Here is a 21553-nt window from a genome sequence, read left to right as displayed (position 1 = left end):
AAGCAATGGGTTGCACACAGACGTCCATTGATGACGCCATTGAGGCGCCACTGTGGACTCTGGACACTCTGGACCTGGCGCTCTGCAGCATCACGACGTTACCTCTGAGGTAAGAAAAGAATATTTTTTCACTTTAATGATAAAATAACATTCATTTATTCATGTTCATACTCATACTTTTAATTTTTTTGCAATTCCACTCTCGGCCATTTCTGTGCGTGTGGAGTTTGGATGTTCTCCCCGTGCATGCGTGGGTTTTCTGCGGGTACTCCGGTTTCCTTCCACATTCCAAAAACATGCTAGGTTAATTAGCGACTCCAAATTGTCCATAGGTATGAATGTGAGTGTGAATGGTTGTTTGTCTATATGTGCCCTGTGATTGGCTGGCGACCAGTCCAGGGTGTACCCCGTCTCTCGCCCCAAGAAGACAGCTGGGATAGGCTCCAGCACCCCTCCCGCGACTCTGGTCGGATTTTGTTGATGAAGAACATAGTCTCTGTTTTGCTTCTCAAAACAATATGTGTTCAAAAGAGTAATATACAGATTAGCATATTCAGTGATATTCATGTTTTACAGGCACTGAAGGCCAGTCTGAAAATGAAGCCGTCTTTCGCATTGGTGGCGTTCGTCATCCCTCTCATTAGAGCTCAGGTGCCCCACTGGGGGGCGTGTCCAGAACCAAGCGTTCAGGCCTCCTTCGACCTCAAACAGGTGGAGCAGCTTTTTTTTAAAGTTCAAAGTATTGTGGATGAACTAAAACCACCCCTAATTCCAACTCAAACCCTAGTTCTAACCCTAACCCAAGTTCATGCCCAAATCCTAGCCCTAAAACCAACCCTAATTCCAACTCAAATTCTAATTCTAATCCTAACCCTAATTCATACCCAAACCTTAGTCCTAAAACCAACCCTAATTCCAACTCAAATCCTAGTTCTAATCCTAACCCTAATGCATATCCAAACCTTAGTCCTAAAACCAATTCCAACTCAAATCCTAGTTCTAATCCTAACCCTAATTCATACCCAAATCTTAGTCCTAAAACCAACCCTAATTCCAACTCAAACCCTAGTTCTAACCGTAACCCTAGTCTTTACCCAAACCCTAGTCCGAACACCAACCCCAATTCCTATTCAAACCCTAGTTCTATCCTTAGACATTACCCAAATCCTAGTCGTAAACCAAACACTTTCAATTCCAACTCAAGCCCAAACCCTAGTTCTAACCATAGTCCTACTCCTAGCCTTAAACATAGTCCTTACTAAAACCTTAGTCCTAACACCAACCCCTAATTCCACCTCAACCCAAACTTTGGTCTAGTCAGTACATTTCTAGGCGTTAACACGCTAATGTTAGCATGTTGACATTGCTAGCATGCTAACAACTAGCATTTGGTCTTTAGCCTAGCATGAACTTTAAAATTCTTGTTATTTTCTTGGGTTTCGTCGCAGTTCATGGGGAGGTGGTTTGAAATCGGAAGACTGCCGACTCAGTTTGAGAAGGGTCGCTGCATCGAGACGAATTTCACTTTCAGGGCGGACAATTCCATCCGAGTGGTCAGCTCGGAAATACTGTGAGTCCTGTTTGCATCGTTGGTGTAAAAAAAATAAAAAAGGTCATGATTGCAGGGCGGACATTTTTTTTTGCAATTGTCTTGTATAGAAAAGGAGAGCTGAGGAAGATAGAAGGATATGGTGTCATCGAGGATCCGAAGAATCCCGCTAAGCTTGCAATAAGCTACTCTTATGGTGAGACTTATCACGTTCTTATTTAGCTTCCTTACTTTTATTATTTTGTATTCATTTGTCATCCAACAGTGCTGCCATATTCGCCCTACTGGATCCTCTCCACCGATTATGTAAACACGGCCGTCATCTACTCCTGCACTGACGTCCTGAGGCTCTTCCACCTGGACTTTGCCTGGATCTTGAGCCGCACACGCACCCTGCCGGAGTCGGCCATCGACAAAGCCAGGGAGACGTTTGCCAACAACAACATTGACGTGATCCGCATGATGGCCACCAAGCAGGATGCATGTGATAAAAGTGATGACCAGGAATGGAAAAATAAAGCCTGAAAATGAGTGCTATAATTACAAACTGCAGAAATGACAGTGTGTCTCAAATTATATATCTGTGGGGCAAAATTATCTTTAAAAATACTCTTAACACCTTGAATGTATACACTTGTACTGCCATTCTTAATATAGAAATTATATTGTTGTAAAATCACATATTTACAGCATAAAGCTTTGAATTAAAAATATACCAATTAATGTGATGTCCCCATTTTACTTTAATCAAGAGATTTAATGTTTTAATTCAACAAGTATGGAATTTACCGGAAATTGGACAGGAACTATGTATGCTTAGAGTCGAGTGTCCGGTCGGATTTATTTTCACTGAGCACCAACACAAAACAAACTCTCGTGGCTGGTGCAGTTGTGTCTTTCCTTCAAATCTTTGACGACATTTTGCTAAATTACTTAATAAATTATAGCGGTGGCACTTATGACGCCGAACTCGACCGCCATGAAGCCCGCAGTGGATGAGATGTTTCCGGAAGGAGCGGGTCCTTACGTTGATCTGGATGAGGTACATTAGCTTGTTAGCTAGCCAGCGGGCTCATGCATTCAGCTTGGCGTTACTTTATAAACAGCCATCCACTAGCTGGAATATTTTGTCCATAATGAACGACGAAGAGTGTAATAATATAAATTAGATGGCTATTACTACATGTTATGACTCGTAAGAATGATTGTGTTTTAGTTGTCTTGGTCGCCATCTTGTTTGTTTATCGGAGACGGCGTGTGCCACATTCGCTTCCGGAGTATTTCAAAATTAAAGTACATAACATCCAGTCTAGCGATGCACGAAACAGTTGCTAGTTGGTAGTAGTCTATTTCCGGAAGGAGAGGGTCCTTACGTTTATCTGGATGAGCTTGTTAGCTAGCCAGCGGGCTCATGCATTCATTTTGGCGTTGCGTTACTTTATAAACAGTCATCCACTAGCTGGAGTATTTTGTCCATAATGGACGCCGAAGAGTGTAATAATGTAATGTAAATGGTTATTACTACACTTTATGACTCACAAGAAGGGTTGTGTTTTAGTTGTCCCGGTCACCATCTTGTTTGTTTTTCGGGGAATGCGTGTGCCACAATAGTTTCCGGAGTATTTCAAAATTAAAGTCCAGTATATCCTGTATAGCGATGCACGAAACAGTTGCTAGTTGGTAGTAGTCTATTTGTATGTTTTTTAAGTTAAGGTCGGTTGGATATTTTTGTTAAGTAATAGTGTTTGTGGCGCAATATCGTATGTTTGACGTGCGTGACTAAAATACAGTATCGGATGTAGGCTGTTTGCGCTATGCAGGTGTGTCTAACTTGTACATTTATTGTCTGACAGGCTGGGGGAAGTACAGGATTGCTGATGGACCTGGTTGCCACAGAAAAGGCAGTTCATGCAGACGTTTTTAATGGTAAAACCTTTTTTTGAGTAATATGCAAAACTAAATAGACAATTTGTGTCACATTTGGGCTCGGGTGTGTGTGGCCGGGTTAGGAAGAATCAGTTCAAGAATCAACTTGCAAGTGGAAATTTATGCATTGAATCTGCCATGTTTCTTACCAATTAATGGAGTAGCATGCATTTCTACATGAATGAAATCTCTTTGAGTGGTCTCTGCAAGACGTAAATCCTAAATGAGCCTCATGCAAGGCACATCCGGTGTTTGATGTAGCGCACGCCTCGGGACAGAGATCATGCTAGTTTGGAGGAGGCGGAGGAGGATACAAGGAATGTTTTCCGTGGGCTGGTAAAGAGATTCCCTGCTGTGGTGTACCAGCAGCGCTCTCATGGCCTGGAGGTAGAAAGACATCACATGCTCTACGAGAGGCAAACGTCCCCCCCAATGAAAATTTTGGAATGTGATTTTGGCTGGTTAGCCACTCCTGGGAAGGTTCACCGCTGTTCCATGTTTTGGCCATTTGTGAATAATGGCTCTCACTGTGGGGTGGCTGAAGTCCCAAAGTTTTAGAAATGGCTTTATAGCCTTTTCCACGCGGATAGATCTCAGTTAATGTTAGTTATGTTTTAAGGGGATTGGGGGGGGGCATATCACTTTTCCAATCACTTTTTTTTTTCCCTCAATCATAAAAAGTTTCATTGAAAAACATTAGCATTTTGTGTTGTTGTGTTGTCATTGACTAATATTTCCATTTCTTTGATGATCTGAAACATTCAAGTGTGACATGATTGTGTTTTAACACTTAGGCCTTGCAGGAGTTTCAAAACATTGTTTTAACAGTTATGACACACATCGAGAGACTTTGTGTCACCAGACCGGGCTGGAAGCTTTCATTTGGGCTCCAAACATTTTTTCTTTGAGAGATTTCCATGGGAAAATGATGATGATGATACAGTTTTTAAGTGGCACTTTGGGCTTTGTTATTTAGTCCCAACTAGCCTGTTGCCTCATCGGGCTGCAGAAGAAGTTGACACAAGATGTAACTAGAAATGCCATAGGAGAACATTCTTTCACCAAGCGCTATAGTTCCGCCATATTGGTATTTACACGCATGAATATTAGACCTACATTTATTTTATCTACATATTTACATTCCTTGACCATGAAAACATAACAATGGAAGGCTTTAAATGACTTAAAGAATGCTAATGTTAGCATGCTAACATCTAGCATACTAATGCTATGTTTATATTAGTGCATTTTGTTGTTTTATTTCAGTGCTATGTGATTGTGCAATGACTAAAGGAAGTCTGTCTAAGTATGTTAGCATGCTAACATTAATGTGTCAGGTGTTAGCATCCTGATGTTAGCATGTTAACATTGCTGGCATGCATCAGAGTGCTAACACTTGGTAGGTGTTAGCATGCTGATGTTAGCATGCTAGCAATGTTAACATGCTAACAATGTTAACATGCTAACATCAGCATGCTAACACCGACCAAGTGTTAGCATGTTAGCATGTTAACATTGCTAGCATGCTAACATCAGCATGCTAACACCTACCAAGTGTTAGCATGCTGATGTTAGCATTTTAACACCTAGCATGAAAGTGGTAAATATATGCATGTTTATATTCATGAAAATTGTAAAAAAAATATTCATGTTAGCATGCTAAGACATGCTAAGACAACATAATAGTGTCTACCTATGAAAATGTGTAAAAATGCTATTATTCTAATGTTAGCATGCTAGCATTACTAAGATGCCAATGTTATAACATATGAAAAGAACACTTACCACTAGGTATCATGCTAGGTGTTAGCATGCTAGCAATGTCAACATTAGCGTGTTTACACCTAGAAATGTACAGGCTAAATGACCGAAACAAGTGCTTTGGCCATTTTTTCTGACATTGTGTACACAAATACTGAAAATGCTCCTATCTCACATTGTGAAAGAATCCCTTAAAACATTCCCGGATCCAGGCTGTGATCCGAATCACCCCCAAAATCGAATCAGTTGTTTTTCTTGTTCTTTTTCAAGTTATTTTGAACCGAAAGAAAGAGAAACATAAGCAAAGTTAGCGCTCCCCACCGCACATCATGAATGTAAAGAGCAGTAAATCATTGAGACAGTTTTTGGGGGCGGACAGAAGAAGAGCTTGGCTGTGTTGCATTTTGTTCCTGCATGTTCATACGCTTAACGCTGTTGACCTCTGACCTCGTGAAGCGACAAGTGCATTCCAAGATGCTTTTACTCTGAACAGCCAGCATGTGGTGCTAACATAAGTATGCATAATAATACTTTTTATATTCAAGTATTTCATGCATGAGTTTGTGTTTTTGCAGACTTTGAGGAGCTGTTTGATGACGATGACATCCTCTGATCCTCCGAGCGACGAGGATGATGATGATGATGATATTACTCCGACCTCCCACCCCACACATACTGACATTTTTTTCCCTTGTGGAAAAGCAAAGCTGCCATTTTGCCGACGTCTAATGACATACAATTTCCTTTCATAGTCGTCCTGCTTTTTAAACTTCCTCCAAACGGTGCTCCAGATGTCATGAAATTCTTAAGATCCCGAAGATTCTTCCATCCGCGCTTGGAGCCGGTATGGCCGTGGTGTGTCGGGGAGGCCCGTGGCCTGGATTGCAGGTTTGTGAGCGCACAGCAACACCTGTCAGGTGTGTAATTATAGATACCATGTATAAACACGCTGGAGATGACATGTGACCAATGGACACTTTATGGATGTTCATAGCTTGCTGGTGATTTCATATCTGGTGTCTTCACATCATTCCATGCAGGTTTAAATCCCTAAGGGTGTTTCTGAAGACCTACAGAAAAAAAACTCTAGTCATAGATCCATCTCTATGACAGGAACACTCCTGCCAAAGATCCTCTATTTGACAGCAGTGTCTTTCAGGCTGTCTTTAAAGACTTGTCACATAAAACGCTAGTCAAAGATCCTCTATATGACAGGAGCTGGGGCACCAAAAATAGATTAACTGTTATTAACAATATATTTTTTCATCTCAAAATTCCTGGTAGCACTCCACGACAAAGATCATCTCCACGAGAAAAGCACTGTTGTTTATGAGGACCTACTGCAAAAAAAACAAACAAAAAAGCACATGTCAAAGATCCTCTCTTTCACAGCAGCGCTCTACCGTTTTTGCAGAAAAACTAATCGAAGATCCTCTATATGAGAAGAGCACTGCTGTTTGACGGAGATTAAAAAAACCCTCATCAAAAATCCTTTATATAACAAGAGTACTGCTATTTTTAAGAGCCCACCCATCCATTCACCCACCCATCCGTCCACCCACCCAAGCCACCCACCCAGCCAGCCATCCATCCATCCACCCATCCATCCAACCACCCACCCATCCACCCATCTAACCATCCACACATCCACCCACCCATCCATCCACCCATCCACCCATCCATCCACCCATCCATCCACCCATCCAACCAACCACCCATCCACCCACCCACCCACCCATCCATCCATCCATCCATCCATCCATCCATCCATCCATCCATCCATCCAACCACCCACCCACCCATCCATCCATCTACCCATACACCCATCCACCCACCCATCCATAAATAAATAGTGCCAAAGATCCTGTATTTGAACACAGCAATTTACTGTATTTAAGAACCCACTGCAAAAACTGAAGTCAAAGATCTTCTATTTGACAACTGTATGCTACGTGGCATTCCAAGCAGGCCCTCCTGGCTAAACTTTTCATCAGCCATTTTGCTTCATTAGCGTCTCCTCGTTAGGAGGTCTGCTCCCACTACTGACTCCAGCTTGGCGTGGCGGCGCTTGAAGGAAAATAAAAATGCTCTACGCAATCTTTGATGATCAAATATGTGATCGCTAACAGGACACCACTTCACCCGATCACTTCAACTCAGTGATCCCTTCATGAAAATCAATAAAAAAACACAAAAAGCCATCTTGTTAGTGCCCCCCTCCCTACATGTGGGACTCTAATGACAGCCCTCCCCTTGATGGGAGGGACGGAGGCACCAGAACCAACCCCGCCGTCCGTACGGCGTGTCTATTTAGTTTTTAATGATCGAGGGGAGGGGGGCTCCTTAAAAATGTGTCCCTGCCTGCCTGCCTGCCCCATAGAGGTGCAGGGACCCGAGTGCGGAGATCCACAGCACATCAGCACCACTGCCCGGTAAGACTCAGTGCCGTTGTTTGAATCTCACTTTGACATGTTTCAGCTGTCTGATTGTTTCCGAACTCATCATCTCCGTAATCCCTAAAAAGTCTAAAAATAGCCTGTCCCCAATCCTCTCAGTGTTTATCATCAATGGATGCTGATATTTAAAGTATATTTATAGCAACAGGATTAACACCTGGATTTTGCTCCTTTTGCACAGGAAGCACTCGCAGACGTGAACATGGCATCACGTACCATCCTCCACGCCGGACTCCTTCTGGCCATGGTTTTGTTACCAGGTAAAATTCCCTTTTTGTAGGATTTCATGACCAGAAAAGCCCTGTGATTGTACATAGTATCGGTGAGGTTGGGAATATTGATGGGATGGGGGTGAATTTCCGGCTCAGCTATCTCGATCCGGTATAGTAACCGCATTAACCGATCCGCCTGTCGACCTCACGTTCCAACATTCCCTCACTCGTGAATGAGACCATGAGATACTTGAAGTCCTCCACATGGAACAGGACCTCATTCCCAACTCCGGAGGTAGCACTACATCCTTTTCCGACTGAGAACTACGGCCTCGCATTTGGAGGTGCCGAGTCTCATCCCAGAAGCTTCACACTCGGCTGAAAACAGTCCCGGTAGACGCTAAAGGATCAGGAGATCCTAAAGCCCCCAAATAGGGTACTGGATCTGATACTAGGTGAAATTCAGGTACTGGTATTGTGATACCAATCTGGTACCAGTATGTACGTATGTTGTGTACAGTATTTTAAATCATAACTGATTAATTTTAAGGGCTGCATGGTGGTCGAGTGGTTAGCGCATAGACCTCACAGCTAGGAGACCCGAGTTCAATTCCACCCTCGGCCATCTGTGTGTGGGTTTCTATGGTTCTCCGGTTTCCTCCCATATTCCAAAAACATGCTAACATGCTAGCAAAACATGCTAGGTTAATTAGCGACTCCAAATTGTCCATAGGTATGAATGTGAGTGTGAATGGTTGTTTGTCTATATGTGCCCTGTGATTGGCTGGCCACCGGTCCAGGGTGTACCCCGCCTCCTCTCGCCCCGAAGACAGCTGGGATAGGCTCCAGCACCCCCCTTCCGTGACCCTTGTGAGGATAAAAGGTAGAAAATGAATGAATGAATGAACCTACAAAATGTCTGAATGTGCGTTCGCCACACTAATTAACTTTTCGTTCAGAAAAAAATATGGATGATAAATAAATGGGTGGCACAGCGGTCGAGTGGTTAGCGCGCAGACCTCACAGCTAGGAGACCAGGGTTCAATTCCACCCTCGGCCATCTCTGTGTGGAGTTTGCATGTTCTCCCCGTGCATGCGTGGGTTTTCTCCGGGTACTCCGGTTTCCTCCCACATTCCAAAAACATGCTAGGTTAATTAGCGACTCCAAATTGTCCATAGGTATGAATGTGAGTGTGAATGGTTGTTTGTCAATATTGTGCCCTGTGATTGGCTGGCCACCATAATTTTGCCGGCCTCGATATATTGCCATGTGCGTGTGTGTCTGTTTTCCCCGTCAAAAATTGACATTTTGACATAATTGACATAAATGATTGTAGACTTTGATTGACATGACAAAGATCCTATGCATCTGGTCACATGGGTCGTAAGACCGGTTGTGACCTCGGATTGAGCCAATCTACGGAACCACCAATGGTAAAGATACCAACAGTGTCCTAACAGAGTACTACCAGAGTACCTTGAAGGTAGAAAGTGAAAGTCCATTGACATATATACTTATACACACATATATATACATATATACACATATACTTTGACACCCAACGCTGATGATGAAGTCGGCGCCGCAATCAGCTGATGAGACTATTTTTGTTTCGGTGGCGCTAGTCTTGTTCCACACCAGGAAATGTTCCACACCAGGATGCACACAAACAAGCCTGTGATTTCTTTTGCTTTTACAGCAAAGCGGTAATTAGTTGGTGGGGGGGGGGCACGCTTTGTAGTTTTTACAGGTCAAGGAAGCCCCCAGTACTTTCATAAACATACAGCTACAATATTGCAATCTGGAAAAAAAAAAGCTGCTTAAAAGCACAACTCAGGGCGAGGCAGGGTTAATTTGCAGGATGCCGCCTGGGTCGGGGCGCCAGAGTCCCGGCACCTGCCGTGTTCCGACCCCCGGGGGGGGCTTTTTATTTGAAGGGGCTCAGCGTTTTCGTCTTTTCCTGACGTTGATGGCAAGCGCAACATCTGGTCCTTGTCAGTGAATGTTCCTGTTGCCGCTAATATGGCTCCTGTTTGGCTTTTACAGAATTCCTGGGGGCCGTCCCGCTCCAGCAACACAAGGAGGCGGAAGGTGAGGACCCGGGATGCCACAATGGGGATTTTTTTTTTTGGAAAAAAAAAGATGAAAAAACTTTCAAATGTAGAGTATATTTTAAAAATTGTTGTAATTTGACAAATATTAATACACAAAACGTAATGTATGTATTTACAATCAATACATTAAAAAGTCTATTTAAAAAATATACAATAAAAATATTTAAAAATAATAAAAACAGTAAAAAAAGGAAAATTAGACAATTAATTCAAATAAAACTAAAAAAAACTTTCAAATGTACAGTATATTCTAAAAATTGTAATTTGACAAATATTAATACACAAAACTTAATGTATGTATTTACAATCAATACATTAAAAGTCTATTTAAAAATATACAATAAAAATATTTAAAAATAATAAAAACAGTAAAAAAAGGAAAATTAGATAATTAATTCAAATAAAACTAAAAAAAACTTTCAAATGTACAGTATATTCTAAAAATTGTAATTTGACAAATATTAATACACAAAACTTAATGTATGTATTTACAATCAATACATTAAAAGTCTATTTAAAAATATACAATAAAAATATTTTAAAATAATAAAAGCAGTAAAAAAAGAAAATTAGATAATTCAAATAAAACTAAAAAAACTTTCAAATGTACAGTATTTTAAAAATTGTTGTAATTTGACAAATCTTAAAACACAAAACTTATTTTATGTATTTACAATCAATACATTAAAAAGTCTATTTAAAAATATACAATAAAAATATTTAAAAATAATAAAAACAGTAAAAAAAGGAAAATTAGATAATTAATTCAAATAAAACAAAAAAAAACTTTCAAATGTACAGTATATTCTAAAAATTGTAGTTTGGCAAATATTAATACACAAAACTTATTTTATGTATCTACAATCAATACATTAAAGTCTATTTAAAAATATACAATAAAAATATTTTAAAATAATAAAAGCAGTAAAAAAAGAAAATTAGATAATTAATTCAAATAAAACAAAAAAACTTTCAAATGTACAGTATGTTTAAAAAAATGTTGTAATTGACAAATATTAATACACAAAACTTAATTTATGTATTTACAATCAATACATTAAAAAGTCTATTTAAAAATATACAATAAAAATATTTAAAAATAAAAAACGTTTCATTAAATATATATTTTTTTTAATCTATTAAAAAGTACAACTACAAAATAATGAAATTATTAAATTGGAAAAATCTGTACAGTCAATAAATCAATCAAATCTAAATCTCTAAACCTCTAAAACAAAATACAAGTAAAGCAATTTTTTAAAATCAGAAAAAAGTAAGTAAAAAGTAAATGAAACAGATTATTAAAATTAAAAATACAAGTAAAATAATTAAATGTCACAAATCTGTGTGAAAAATCCAAGTGAATTAAATAATTACATTTTGTAAAATTGAATTAAATAAACACAATTAAATCAAATACATTAGATTTTTTACTACAAGATGAAAGGGACTGATTGCAACAGTTACAAGGCGGCTCTAGGGGGCGCTAACTGCAAGCATTACATCCCACCCTCCTTCCTTCCTGCCCTCAGCAGCATTAGTTATGTTTGTTGTCAGCGAATGATAACCATTTGGCTAGGTTTGGCTACTAGCGTTAGCCATCATTGAGACTAGCAGGACGTGTTGATCAGGATGTGTTGGTGTGTGCAGGCTCCGACAATGTGAAGGCCCAGGTGATGTCCAACCTGAAGAAGCTGGTGCGCCACAGGAGGAACGTGCCCGTCATGGCCGTGCCTCAGTTCAAACGCCTTCCTGACTTCTGGGGCTGGTACAAGTACTTCATGGACTCCCACAACCAGGAGGGCGTGAGTCCAATTTTAGTCTGCTAGTAAATGCTGATAGTCGCAGAAATTGCGACACACTCTGGAAACTCATCGATTGGAACTTGAAGGCTCTCAGAGCATCTACTTTTCTACTCTTAACTTTTATTTTGAGGGGAATCTGGTCTGGGAAATTAACAAACATGGATGACATCAGGGATGGGAAATGTCCGTCCCGCAGTCCATATGTGGCCCATTGTGCTGTTTCTAACATTTACAATATACTCATCCTTCGAAATAAGCTTTTTAACATTATTAGAGCACTCTAGACATGAAATAACACCCCTATAGTCACAATTAACCAATATAGTAGATATAATCAAAGAAAATAAGACATTTAAGACATAAAAACACAGTTTACCACCTCCTAAATACACTTTTAAACATTATTAGAGCCCTCTGGTCATGTAATAACACCCCTATAGTCACCATTAACCAATATAGTAGACATAATAAAAGAAAATAAGACATTTAAGACATAGAAAGCCAGTTTACCACCTCCTAAATACACTTTTAAACATTATTAGAGCCCTCTAGTCATGAAATAACACCTTATAGTCACCTTTACAATCCAATTACCCAATAAAGTAGACATAATAAGAGAAAATAAGACATATGAGACATAGAAAAACCTTATTAGAGCCCTCTAGACATGTAATAACACCCCCTACAGTCACCTTTACACTCCAATTACCCAATAAAGTAGACATAATAAGACATATGAGACATAAAAAACCTTATTAGAGCGCTCTAGACATGAAATAACACCCCTATAGTCACCATTAACCAATATAGTAGATATAATCAAACAAAATAAGACATTTAAGACATAGAAAACCAGTTTACTACCTCCTAAATACACTTTTATACATTATTAGAGCCCTCTAGTCATGAAATAACACCCCTATAGTCACCTTTACACTCAAATTACCCAATAAAGTAGACATAATAAGAGAAAATAAGACATATGAGACATAAAAAACCTTATTAAAGCCCTGTAAACATGGAATTATTAGAGAAATGTAATATTACCCAATATAGTAGACATAATAAGACAAAATAAGACATATGAGACATAAAAAAACCTTGTTAAAGCCCTGTAGACATGTAATTATTCGAGAAATTTAAGCATGAACTAACACCCCTATAGTCACACTCCAATTACCCAATATAGTAGACATAATAAGACAAAATAAGACAGATGAGACATAAAAAAAACCTTATTAAAACCCGTATTAAAGCCCTGTAGACATGTAATTATTAGAGAAATTTAAGCATGAAATAACACCCCTATAGTCACACTCCTATTACCCAATATAGTAGACATAATAGGAGAAAATAAGACATCTGAGACATAAATAAGACATTCCATAGACTCAGTATTGTATTTATTTTGCTGTTTTTTTCCCCCTGCCTTATTTTTTACTTCCACTGGAGGGCGCACTGCCAACACAACTTTGCAGTCATTTGCTCTTTTATGGCTGGCTTCACTTACCAATATTTAAAACATGCATATTTATTTTATATGCTTAATTGTACATATATGACAAAATCAAATTACATAATAAAACATTATTATTATTATCAATAATAATATTAATTATTATTAATATTTCAAAAATCATCACTTTTAGGTTGAGGATTTGGACCGTCTCTACATGGCGTACCTGCAAAACAAGCACAGGTCAGAGGAGGGCCCCACCTTCAACCACTACCTCAAACACCTGAGCGAAATCTACAAGGCCTGCGCCGACTCCGACGACCCAGAATGCATTGCAGAGTCCACCAGCAAGCCCAAAGCTGCTGTGGTGATGCCCGCCCCCATCAAGTCTGCCGCCGTCAGAATGTGCAACCCCTACATCGACCCCTACTGCCTCTTCCCTCTGGCACCCAAGGCCGCCGCGCCCGAGCCGGCTCCGGCCAAAGCGCCCGCCCCGATACTGCCCATGCCGATGAAAAGCCCCAGCGGGTTCTACTACTACGCCCCCGTTCTCGAGTCTTTCCTGAGCCACGAGCAGAAATCTGAGCTGCTGAGGATCTGCAACCATGATGACGTCGAGTGTCTCCAGTACCACTTAAGGGCGGCGTACGGCTACCGCCCTGCGACCGGACCCGCTCCTTCTTACAGTGCCCTCGGATGTGACCCCAACGACCCTAACTGCATGCCGTTAATGATGCAGAAATCCCCCGCTGGTTTCTACCACCACCTCTACCCCGGCTGTGACCCCGCAGTGGACCCCCTCTGTGTGGGCAACGTAGCCGCCCAAAGTGCCAACTCTGGGGCGCCACAAGAGCAGCACTGCAACCCCCTCTTTGATGCAGGCTGCAACCCCCTGACCGCCACGAAGCTGTCCAGCCTCACTAAGCCCGTGATGGAGTACGCCCCCAAGGGCCAGCCCGCACACGTCGCCGCTCCCCTGGCTTGCGACCCCCGCTACGATCCGTACTGCATACTAGCGGCTGCCGCCGCCCTACGCAAGACCCAGGCGCACCAGGTCTGAATTTGACGCCCTGCTTGTTTTTGACTAATAACCATTTTTACTTCTTCTTCGTTGGTTTGTGAAATTTTTAGAATGATTTTATTGTTGCTTTGCTGTTTTTAACGTTTCTGCTTTTGAACAAAAACCACCAATCAATCAATCAATCAATCAACCAGGTCCGCTCCAAGCTGGGCATCCGCGGCAAGACCAAGGAGGGCTATGACTGCTATGTGCACTATGACAAAGACTGCACGCCGTTGGAGTCTCACGCCAACGCCAACGCCGACACCCAGCCCCTCTGCCACCCGTATGACCCCACCTGTGCCAAATTCACCGCACCCCCAGCCATGCGAGCCCAGACATCCGGCACGGGTGGCATTATCTTCCCGGACCCCGACTGCGACCCTGAGTTTGACTACAACTGTCGCCTGCGTCGCGCCGGTACCGTTGAGAAAGCGGTACACGAGCCCGCTAAGAAGTCCACGAAATCCGGAATCCGTTTTGAGGACTTCCTGCGAGGCGTCATGAGCCAGCATAAATCCATGTAGAAAACCAGAATCCTAGAATACTCCCCCCGCCACCTGAAGCTACTTTTTGGACTAGCTGTTATTGTTAGCAGCAGTGCAGGTAAACCATGTGACAGTTCTTGAGTGAATGTGTTTGTTTTTGTTGTGTGGACACGCAAACAGTCAAAGTGTATTTAATGTCGTTTTCCGCCTCCCATCGCTTCTTTTATGTAGATTGGTTGACGTTCTTAAAGAAATAAACATTTGAAAAATAACAAAAGAAGTTACTCATTTCTCTCAAGTGCCACATGTTGGCGACCATGTACCCCTTTAAGGCTGACGGCCAACGGGGAAGAAAAAAGAAATGGAGCCTATCCCAGCTGACATGTATAGACACACAACCATTCACACCAGTCTCCAATGTGGGGGGGTGGGTGACCACCATGCGGCCCCTGTGTCACCACGAGCATGAAAAATAGTACAATGGTTGGATATTTTGCTCCAGGCTAAAGCAATCAATCCCAGCATGTCTGATGGCTCACCTATCAAAGTCTTTGGCCGTTGGGCTTTTCTGCCATCTTTAATTCTTCCCTTGGCATTGGCTGTCACTCTTGCTAACTAGCTAGCTAGCTCACTGGATAACTCCTGCTAGCTTGGCTAGCTAGCTAGCTAGCTAGAGTAAGTAATCCGCCATTATTTACCGCACTTCTGGTTAATCTTCCGAAAAAGAAGCAATGATGTTAGTTCAAGGCTACAAGTGGCTATCACGTCCACAGCATACTGTACATGCTAACATGCTGGAGCCTATCCCAGCTGTCTTCGGGCGAGAGGCGGGGGTACACACTGGACTGGTGTTTTTTAAAAGTTGTTATTCATTCATTTATTCATTCATTTTCTACCGTTTATCCTCACGAGGGTCGCAGGGGGTGCTGGAGCCTATCCCAGCTTTCTTTGGGTGAGAGGTGGGGGTACACCCTGGACTGGTGTTTTTTTTAAATGTTGTTATTCATTCATTCATTCATTCATTCATTTTCTACCACTTATCCTCACAAAGGTCGCGGGGGTGCTGGAGCCTATCCCAGCTGTCTTTGGGCGAGAGGCGGGGTACACCCTGGACTGGTGTTTTTTTAAAATGTTGTTATTCATTCATTTATTCATTCATTCATTTTCTACCACTTATCCTCACAAGGGTCGTGGGTGTGCTGGAGCCTATCCCAGCTGTCTTTGGGCGAGAGGTGGGTTACACCCTGGACTGATGTGTTTTTATAGGTTGTTATTCATTTATTTATTCATTCATTCATTTTCTACCGCTTATCCTCACAAGAGTCGCGGGAGTGCTGGAGCCTATCCCAGCTGTCTTTGGGCGAGAGGCGGGGTACACCCTGGACTGGTGTTTTTTTTTAAAGGTTGTTATTAATTAATTCATTGTCTACCGCTTATCCTCACGAGGGTCGCGGGGGTGCTGGAGCCTATCCCAGCTGTCTTCGGGCGAGAGGCGGGGGTACACCCTGGACTGGTGTTTTTTTTAAAGGTTGTTATTAATTAATTCATTCATTTTCTACCGCTTATCCTCACGAGGGTCGCGGGGGTGCTGGAGCCTATCCCAGCTGTCTTAGGGCGAGAGGCGGGGTACACCCTGGACTGGTGTTTTTTTTAAAGGTTGTTATTAATTAATTCATTAATTTTCTACCGCTTATCCTCACGAGGGTCGCGGGGGTGCTGGAGCCTATCCCAGCTGTCTTAGGGCGAGAGGCGGGGTACACCCTGGACTGATGTTTTTTAAAAGGCTGTTATTCATTTATTCATTCATTCATTCATTTTCTACCGCTTATCCTCACCAGTGTTGCATGGGGTGCTGGAGCCTATCCCAGCTGTCTTTGGGCGAGAGGTGGGGTACACCCTGGACTGGTTACCAGCCAATCACAGGGCACATATAGACAAACAACCATTCACAAATGTTGTTATTTTGTATAAAAATAATAAACGATTGAACAATTTATATTCATATTACTCCAAAATATACATTTCCTTAAATTCCGGTTAGTCAGGGTTAATGGAATCAAGTCCAATTCCATGGAAAAACATGGAAGCCACTTACCAAACCATGAACCTCTTTCATGTACGCATGGTCGTTCCGAATGAAATTTCATTGAAGGTCATCTTCCGGGGGGAGCAGAGATCAAACTGTGTGATGAGACACAAGAAAAGAGTAAATGTTTGGGATCAATTTCACGGCTCGGTGAAGAACAATTATGAAACATTATGATATGGAGATAAGCTCGTCACAGCAGAACCATGGCCGTCATGGCCGCCTGTCTTACTTGCAACACAACTGACTAGCATCTAATTAGCATCATAAATACAAAGATAGACGTATGCACAGTACTAGCAATCCTACTACTCTACTAGCTTGCTAGGTAACTAGTCAGATCCACAACTAGTAAGAAAAATAATCGTTTTAAATGACAACAACAGTAATTTTCATTTAGTTTAGTTCTAAATGAAGTTATTTTTGTGATATATTTTACCTGACATATTCAAAGTGTAGTTAGATGAAAAGTTCAAGAACGATCCAATGATAGAGAGCTTGCTACTAGCTTGCTAGCTAACTAGTCAGATCCCTAACTAGTAAGAAAAAAATCATTTTAAATGACGACAACAGTAATTTTCATTTAGTTTAGTTCTGAATGAAGTTATTTTTGTAATATATATTTTATTTGACATATTCAAAGTGTAGGTAGATGAAAAGTTCAAGAACGATCCAATGATAGAGAGCTTGCTACTAGCTTGCTAGCTAACTAGTCAGATCCATAACTAGTAAGAAAAATAATCGTTTTAAATGACAACAACAGTAATTTTCATTTAGTTTATTTCTGAATGAAGTAATTTTTACTTATATTTTTTTACTGAAATATTTCTGGCCACCTTATGTTGTATATTTGTAATATGAAGCTCATATTTTCATCTATTGTGATCCCCAGAAATTTATTTTCTTAGTTATATGTTTGTTATTGTTATCGAAAAACATGGCAGCATGAATTTGTAGGCCGCGGCAAAAATATTCCACCGCTATCATCTCACGTCCAGTTTTTATTGCTTCTATATTTCACTCGCCGCGTTGTATAAAAGACCAGCTTGTCTTTATTATTCATGAACTCGGGTGGAAGTTTTATCTTCCCAAGCAAACAAGTCTGCGGCTTACAGTCAGTAAAGGGTTTTTACGATACGTGCGCGCTTTTGTTTTCTTTTACGCAGCCAAATCATAGACACGACAAGATTTAGAACTCAGCGGGGCGTAGCGAGTTTTTGGCTTGAGCAGATGCGAAAGCGGGGCAAATGAATGTCTGAGCTGCAGCGGCACGGGTGTTGTTGTGCGGCCGCCACATGCTGATGCCAGGGTCGGCTGTTGTAGCCGAGAACACACGGATAACAACTCTGTGCTCACATTGCTTGATTCATACCAGGGGTCTCAAACTTGCGGCCCACGGGCCAAATGCCGTCCGCGCGACGCTAGTTTGAGGCCCCCACCTTAATACCAAAGTTTAACGTTGAAATGACAGCTTAAAGCTGTGTGCACACTGGACACAATTAACATGATTTTGCCCCGCCCATACTGTTACCCTACCCTGTTACCCCACCCTGTTTTGCTTTGGATTAGCAATGAAGCTAAAGGCTTATGACGCTGGGTACAAATAAATGCAGGAAATGATTTGGAATGAAACGGAAAATACACGTCAAGATAAAGCATCTCATTAAACATGTTGTTAAAGTTACGACGCTGCTCCCAGATGGAACTATGCTAACGATGCTAACTTGCTAATTGGGTAAAATTATGAAGTTTCATTAATGTTCATGTCCCCCAGGTAAATTGAGTTTGAGACCCCTGATTTACACCATCTGATGCCATGATGCCGTTTTACGGTACAACACAACACGGTCCGTAATCCCACAGCTAGCCTACCAACATATGCTACATTGACTGTTGCTTTTACAGAACGCACGATGGTTCTGGTGGGGACGGTATCACCTCTAGAGTCCCTCAGGCGGTCCAGAGGAACCTGCAAATATTTGTGCCTATGTTAGCGAAGTTTATGCTAAGCTAAGTTGTAGCATATGTACAGATGGCTCCTTCTACCAGCAATATGAAGTACTGGAGGTGCGGGTATTCATTCATTCATATTCTACCGCTTATCCTCAGGTTTGCAATGGGTGCTGGAGCCTATCCCAGCTGTCTGGTGGCCAGCCAATCACAGAGCACATATAGACAAACAACCATTCACACTCGCATTCATACCTATGGACAATTAGGAGTGGCTAATTAACCTAGCATGTTTTTGGACTGTGGGAGGAAACCGGAGTACCTGGAGAAAACGGCATGGTGGTGGAGTGGTTAGCGCGCAGGTCTCACACTTAGGAGACCAGGGTTCAATTCCACCCTCGGCCATCTCTGTGTGGAGTTTGCATGTTCTCCCCGTGCATGCGTGGGTTTTCTCCGGGTACTCCGGTTTCCTCCCACATTCCAAAAACATGAGAATGAATGAATGAATGAATTTTACAAGAATAACATATTCTAACTAATATAACTAATAATAACTAATATTATTAGGAAAAATAATGTAATTTTTTTTTATTAAAATTTGTAATAGAAACAAAATGATTAAAGTTGGACTTTTTGGAAAATTAAGTAATGGAAAAAGTTCTATTGTTACAAGAATAAAGTCCAAATATTGTGGCAATAAAGTCATAATTATGAGACAAAAATGTACAAGAATAAATAAAATAAAATAAAATAGACTTGTCTTTGTTTCATTTTGACCATCCAGTGTTTAATGTCTCTTTTAGGCTTCTTTGACAGTTCAAATATGAAATATTATACGCTTCTTGCGTGGATGGTTGGCGTTACGTCAACAAACGATGTTCACACTTTGATAAATGCTCACTTCAGGTTTGGAAATATTGAATTCTTTTGTTTTCTCCTCTTCCTCCACGCTAGATACGTTAGATCCACGTTAGATTTGTAGTATTTGACATCCGTAAAGGAGCTGCAGTGCTTGCTGGGAAGATGCTCGCCGCGATAAATGTTCAGCTAAGCTGCCAGTGAGTTATGGCCCTGAGATCAGGTGGTAAATACGCCTTATTTCCCAAAAGAAAACCACTAATAGGACGCACAAATCGAAAAGCTAGAAAGGGTTTGTTGTTTAGCGTTAATAAAAAATGGATGCCGCCGTATGTAACACGAAGGAACGTATTTTGTGGGTTCAGTTGTGGGTCAGTTTTGTCGTGTCGCATATTAACTTGCTGTGTCATGCTAAATTATCCATGTGACTTTCATGTCTCTGCTTTTATGACTAAAGATATTCGGTTCCGTGCGTGGCTGGTGACGGCAAACATAACGTTTCACTAAAACTGCATTTTCAGTTCCGTTCAATAAATAATGAGCGCCAGCCGCAGGCGTTGTATTTCCCCCTCATAAACTCCGATAAAAGACTTAGGTATGGATGGGCGTGATCAATGGTGGCACCATTCATTAACAGGATGCCATCGCCGCTGCTTAACACCGAGCCTCCGACACAAAGTTTCTGTCATCGATCTGCGGCGGAACCTTCAAGAAAACGTCAGACTCGCAACCTGAGACCTTCAGGTTAACCCTTCATCTTTAAATCCATCGTCTCCGATACGCCTGAGTTACATTTTTGCTCGTGACCTGAACCCACCATCACCGCTCACTGACAAGCACGACCCAAATTGGGGATCTATCTATCCATCCATCCATCCATCCATCCATCATATCTAGCTATCCATCCATCCATCATATATATCTATCATCCATTCATCCATCATATCTATCTAGCTATCCATCCATCATCCATCCATCCATCCATCCATGCATCCATCCATCATATCTATCCATCCATCCATCCATGCATCCATCCATCCATCATATCTATCTAGCTATCCATCCATCCATCCATCCATCCATCCATCCATCCATGCATCCATCCATCCATCCATCAATGCATCCATCCATTCATCCATCCATCCATCCATCCATGCATCCATGCATCCATCCATCCACCATATCTAGCTATCCATCCATCCATCTATCCATCCATCCATCCATCCATCCATGCACCCATCCATCCAACATATCTATCTAGCTATCTATCCATCCATCAATCCATCCATCCATCCATCCATCATATCTATCTAGCTATCCATCCATCCATGCATCCATCCATCCATCCATCCATCCATCCATCATATCTATCTAGCTATCCATCCATCCATCCATCCATCCATCCATCCATCCATCCATCCATCCATCCATCCATCCATCCATCCATCCATCCATCCATCATATCTATCTAGCTATCCATCCACCCACCCATCCATCCATCCATCCATCCATCCATCCATCTACCCATCCATCCATCCATCCATCCATCCATGATGTGATTTTAGGACACTGTTTTCAGTGTCTGTGGCTTTAATGCTAATGAGCTGTTGTTGTCTACGCCCACTATTGGACAATTGGAAACAAGACAATAACAAAGACTGTCCAGCCTGTTGATACGGTATGTATTTACTTACGCAGGCCATCACTTCATTATCAGCGTGGTAGGTAACACGTAAAACACGTAACACACGTAACACACACGGCCAAGGAATCCATGACTATGTGCTTGAATTAGAATCGGAAGTAGAAATATTCATTCCAATGTTCCACA

At 41.5% G+C, this 21553-nt stretch overlaps 3 protein-coding genes across 4 annotated transcripts; all 3 read left to right on the top strand.

Annotated features, from left to right (window-relative positions):
* The first annotated feature begins 34 nt into the window (after positions 1-34).
* Positions 35-2253, top strand: apoda.1 (apolipoprotein Da, duplicate 1). The gene is made up of 5 exons (XM_058069164.1): positions 35-109; positions 577-711; positions 1449-1570; positions 1660-1745; positions 1815-2253. The coding sequence occupies exons 2-5, from the start codon at positions 598-600 to the stop codon at positions 2072-2074; spliced, it is 582 nt and encodes a 193-aa protein (XP_057925147.1). The 5' UTR covers positions 35-109; positions 577-597; the 3' UTR covers positions 2075-2253.
* Positions 2254-2411: 158 nt separating this feature from the next.
* LOC131126527 (COP9 signalosome complex subunit 9-like) lies at positions 2412-5957 on the top strand. The gene is made up of 3 exons (XM_058069165.1): positions 2412-2591; positions 3403-3475; positions 5812-5957. Exons 1-3 carry the CDS (start codon positions 2508-2510, stop codon positions 5847-5849), a joined length of 195 nt encoding a protein of 64 aa, XP_057925148.1. The 5' UTR covers positions 2412-2507; the 3' UTR covers positions 5850-5957.
* Positions 5958-5991: 34 nt separating this feature from the next.
* and2 (actinodin2) lies at positions 5992-15293 on the top strand. Of its 2 annotated transcripts, none has more exons than XM_058069146.1 (6): positions 5992-6124; positions 7874-7952; positions 9952-9996; positions 11670-11824; positions 13474-14334; positions 14496-15113. In XM_058069146.1, the coding sequence occupies exons 1-6, from the start codon at positions 6083-6085 to the stop codon at positions 14865-14867; spliced, it is 1554 nt and encodes a 517-aa protein (XP_057925129.1). In that variant the 5' UTR covers positions 5992-6082; the 3' UTR covers positions 14868-15113. The 2 variants fall into 2 exon arrangements, with proteins under 2 accessions (XP_057925129.1, XP_057925130.1); XM_058069147.1 differs by lacking the exon at positions 5992-6124 and adding an exon at positions 7533-7668 and having other exon boundaries at positions 14496-15293.
* Positions 15294-21553: the final 6260 nt, after the last annotated feature.

Source organism: Doryrhamphus excisus, chromosome 3 (assembly GCF_030265055.1).
Source record: "Doryrhamphus excisus isolate RoL2022-K1 chromosome 3, RoL_Dexc_1.0, whole genome shotgun sequence".
In the NCBI taxonomy this organism is placed as follows: Eukaryota; Metazoa; Chordata; class Actinopteri; order Syngnathiformes; family Syngnathidae; genus Doryrhamphus; species Doryrhamphus excisus.
Note: the sequence above shows the minus strand (reverse complement) of the source record. Positions and strands in the feature narration are given on the sequence as shown.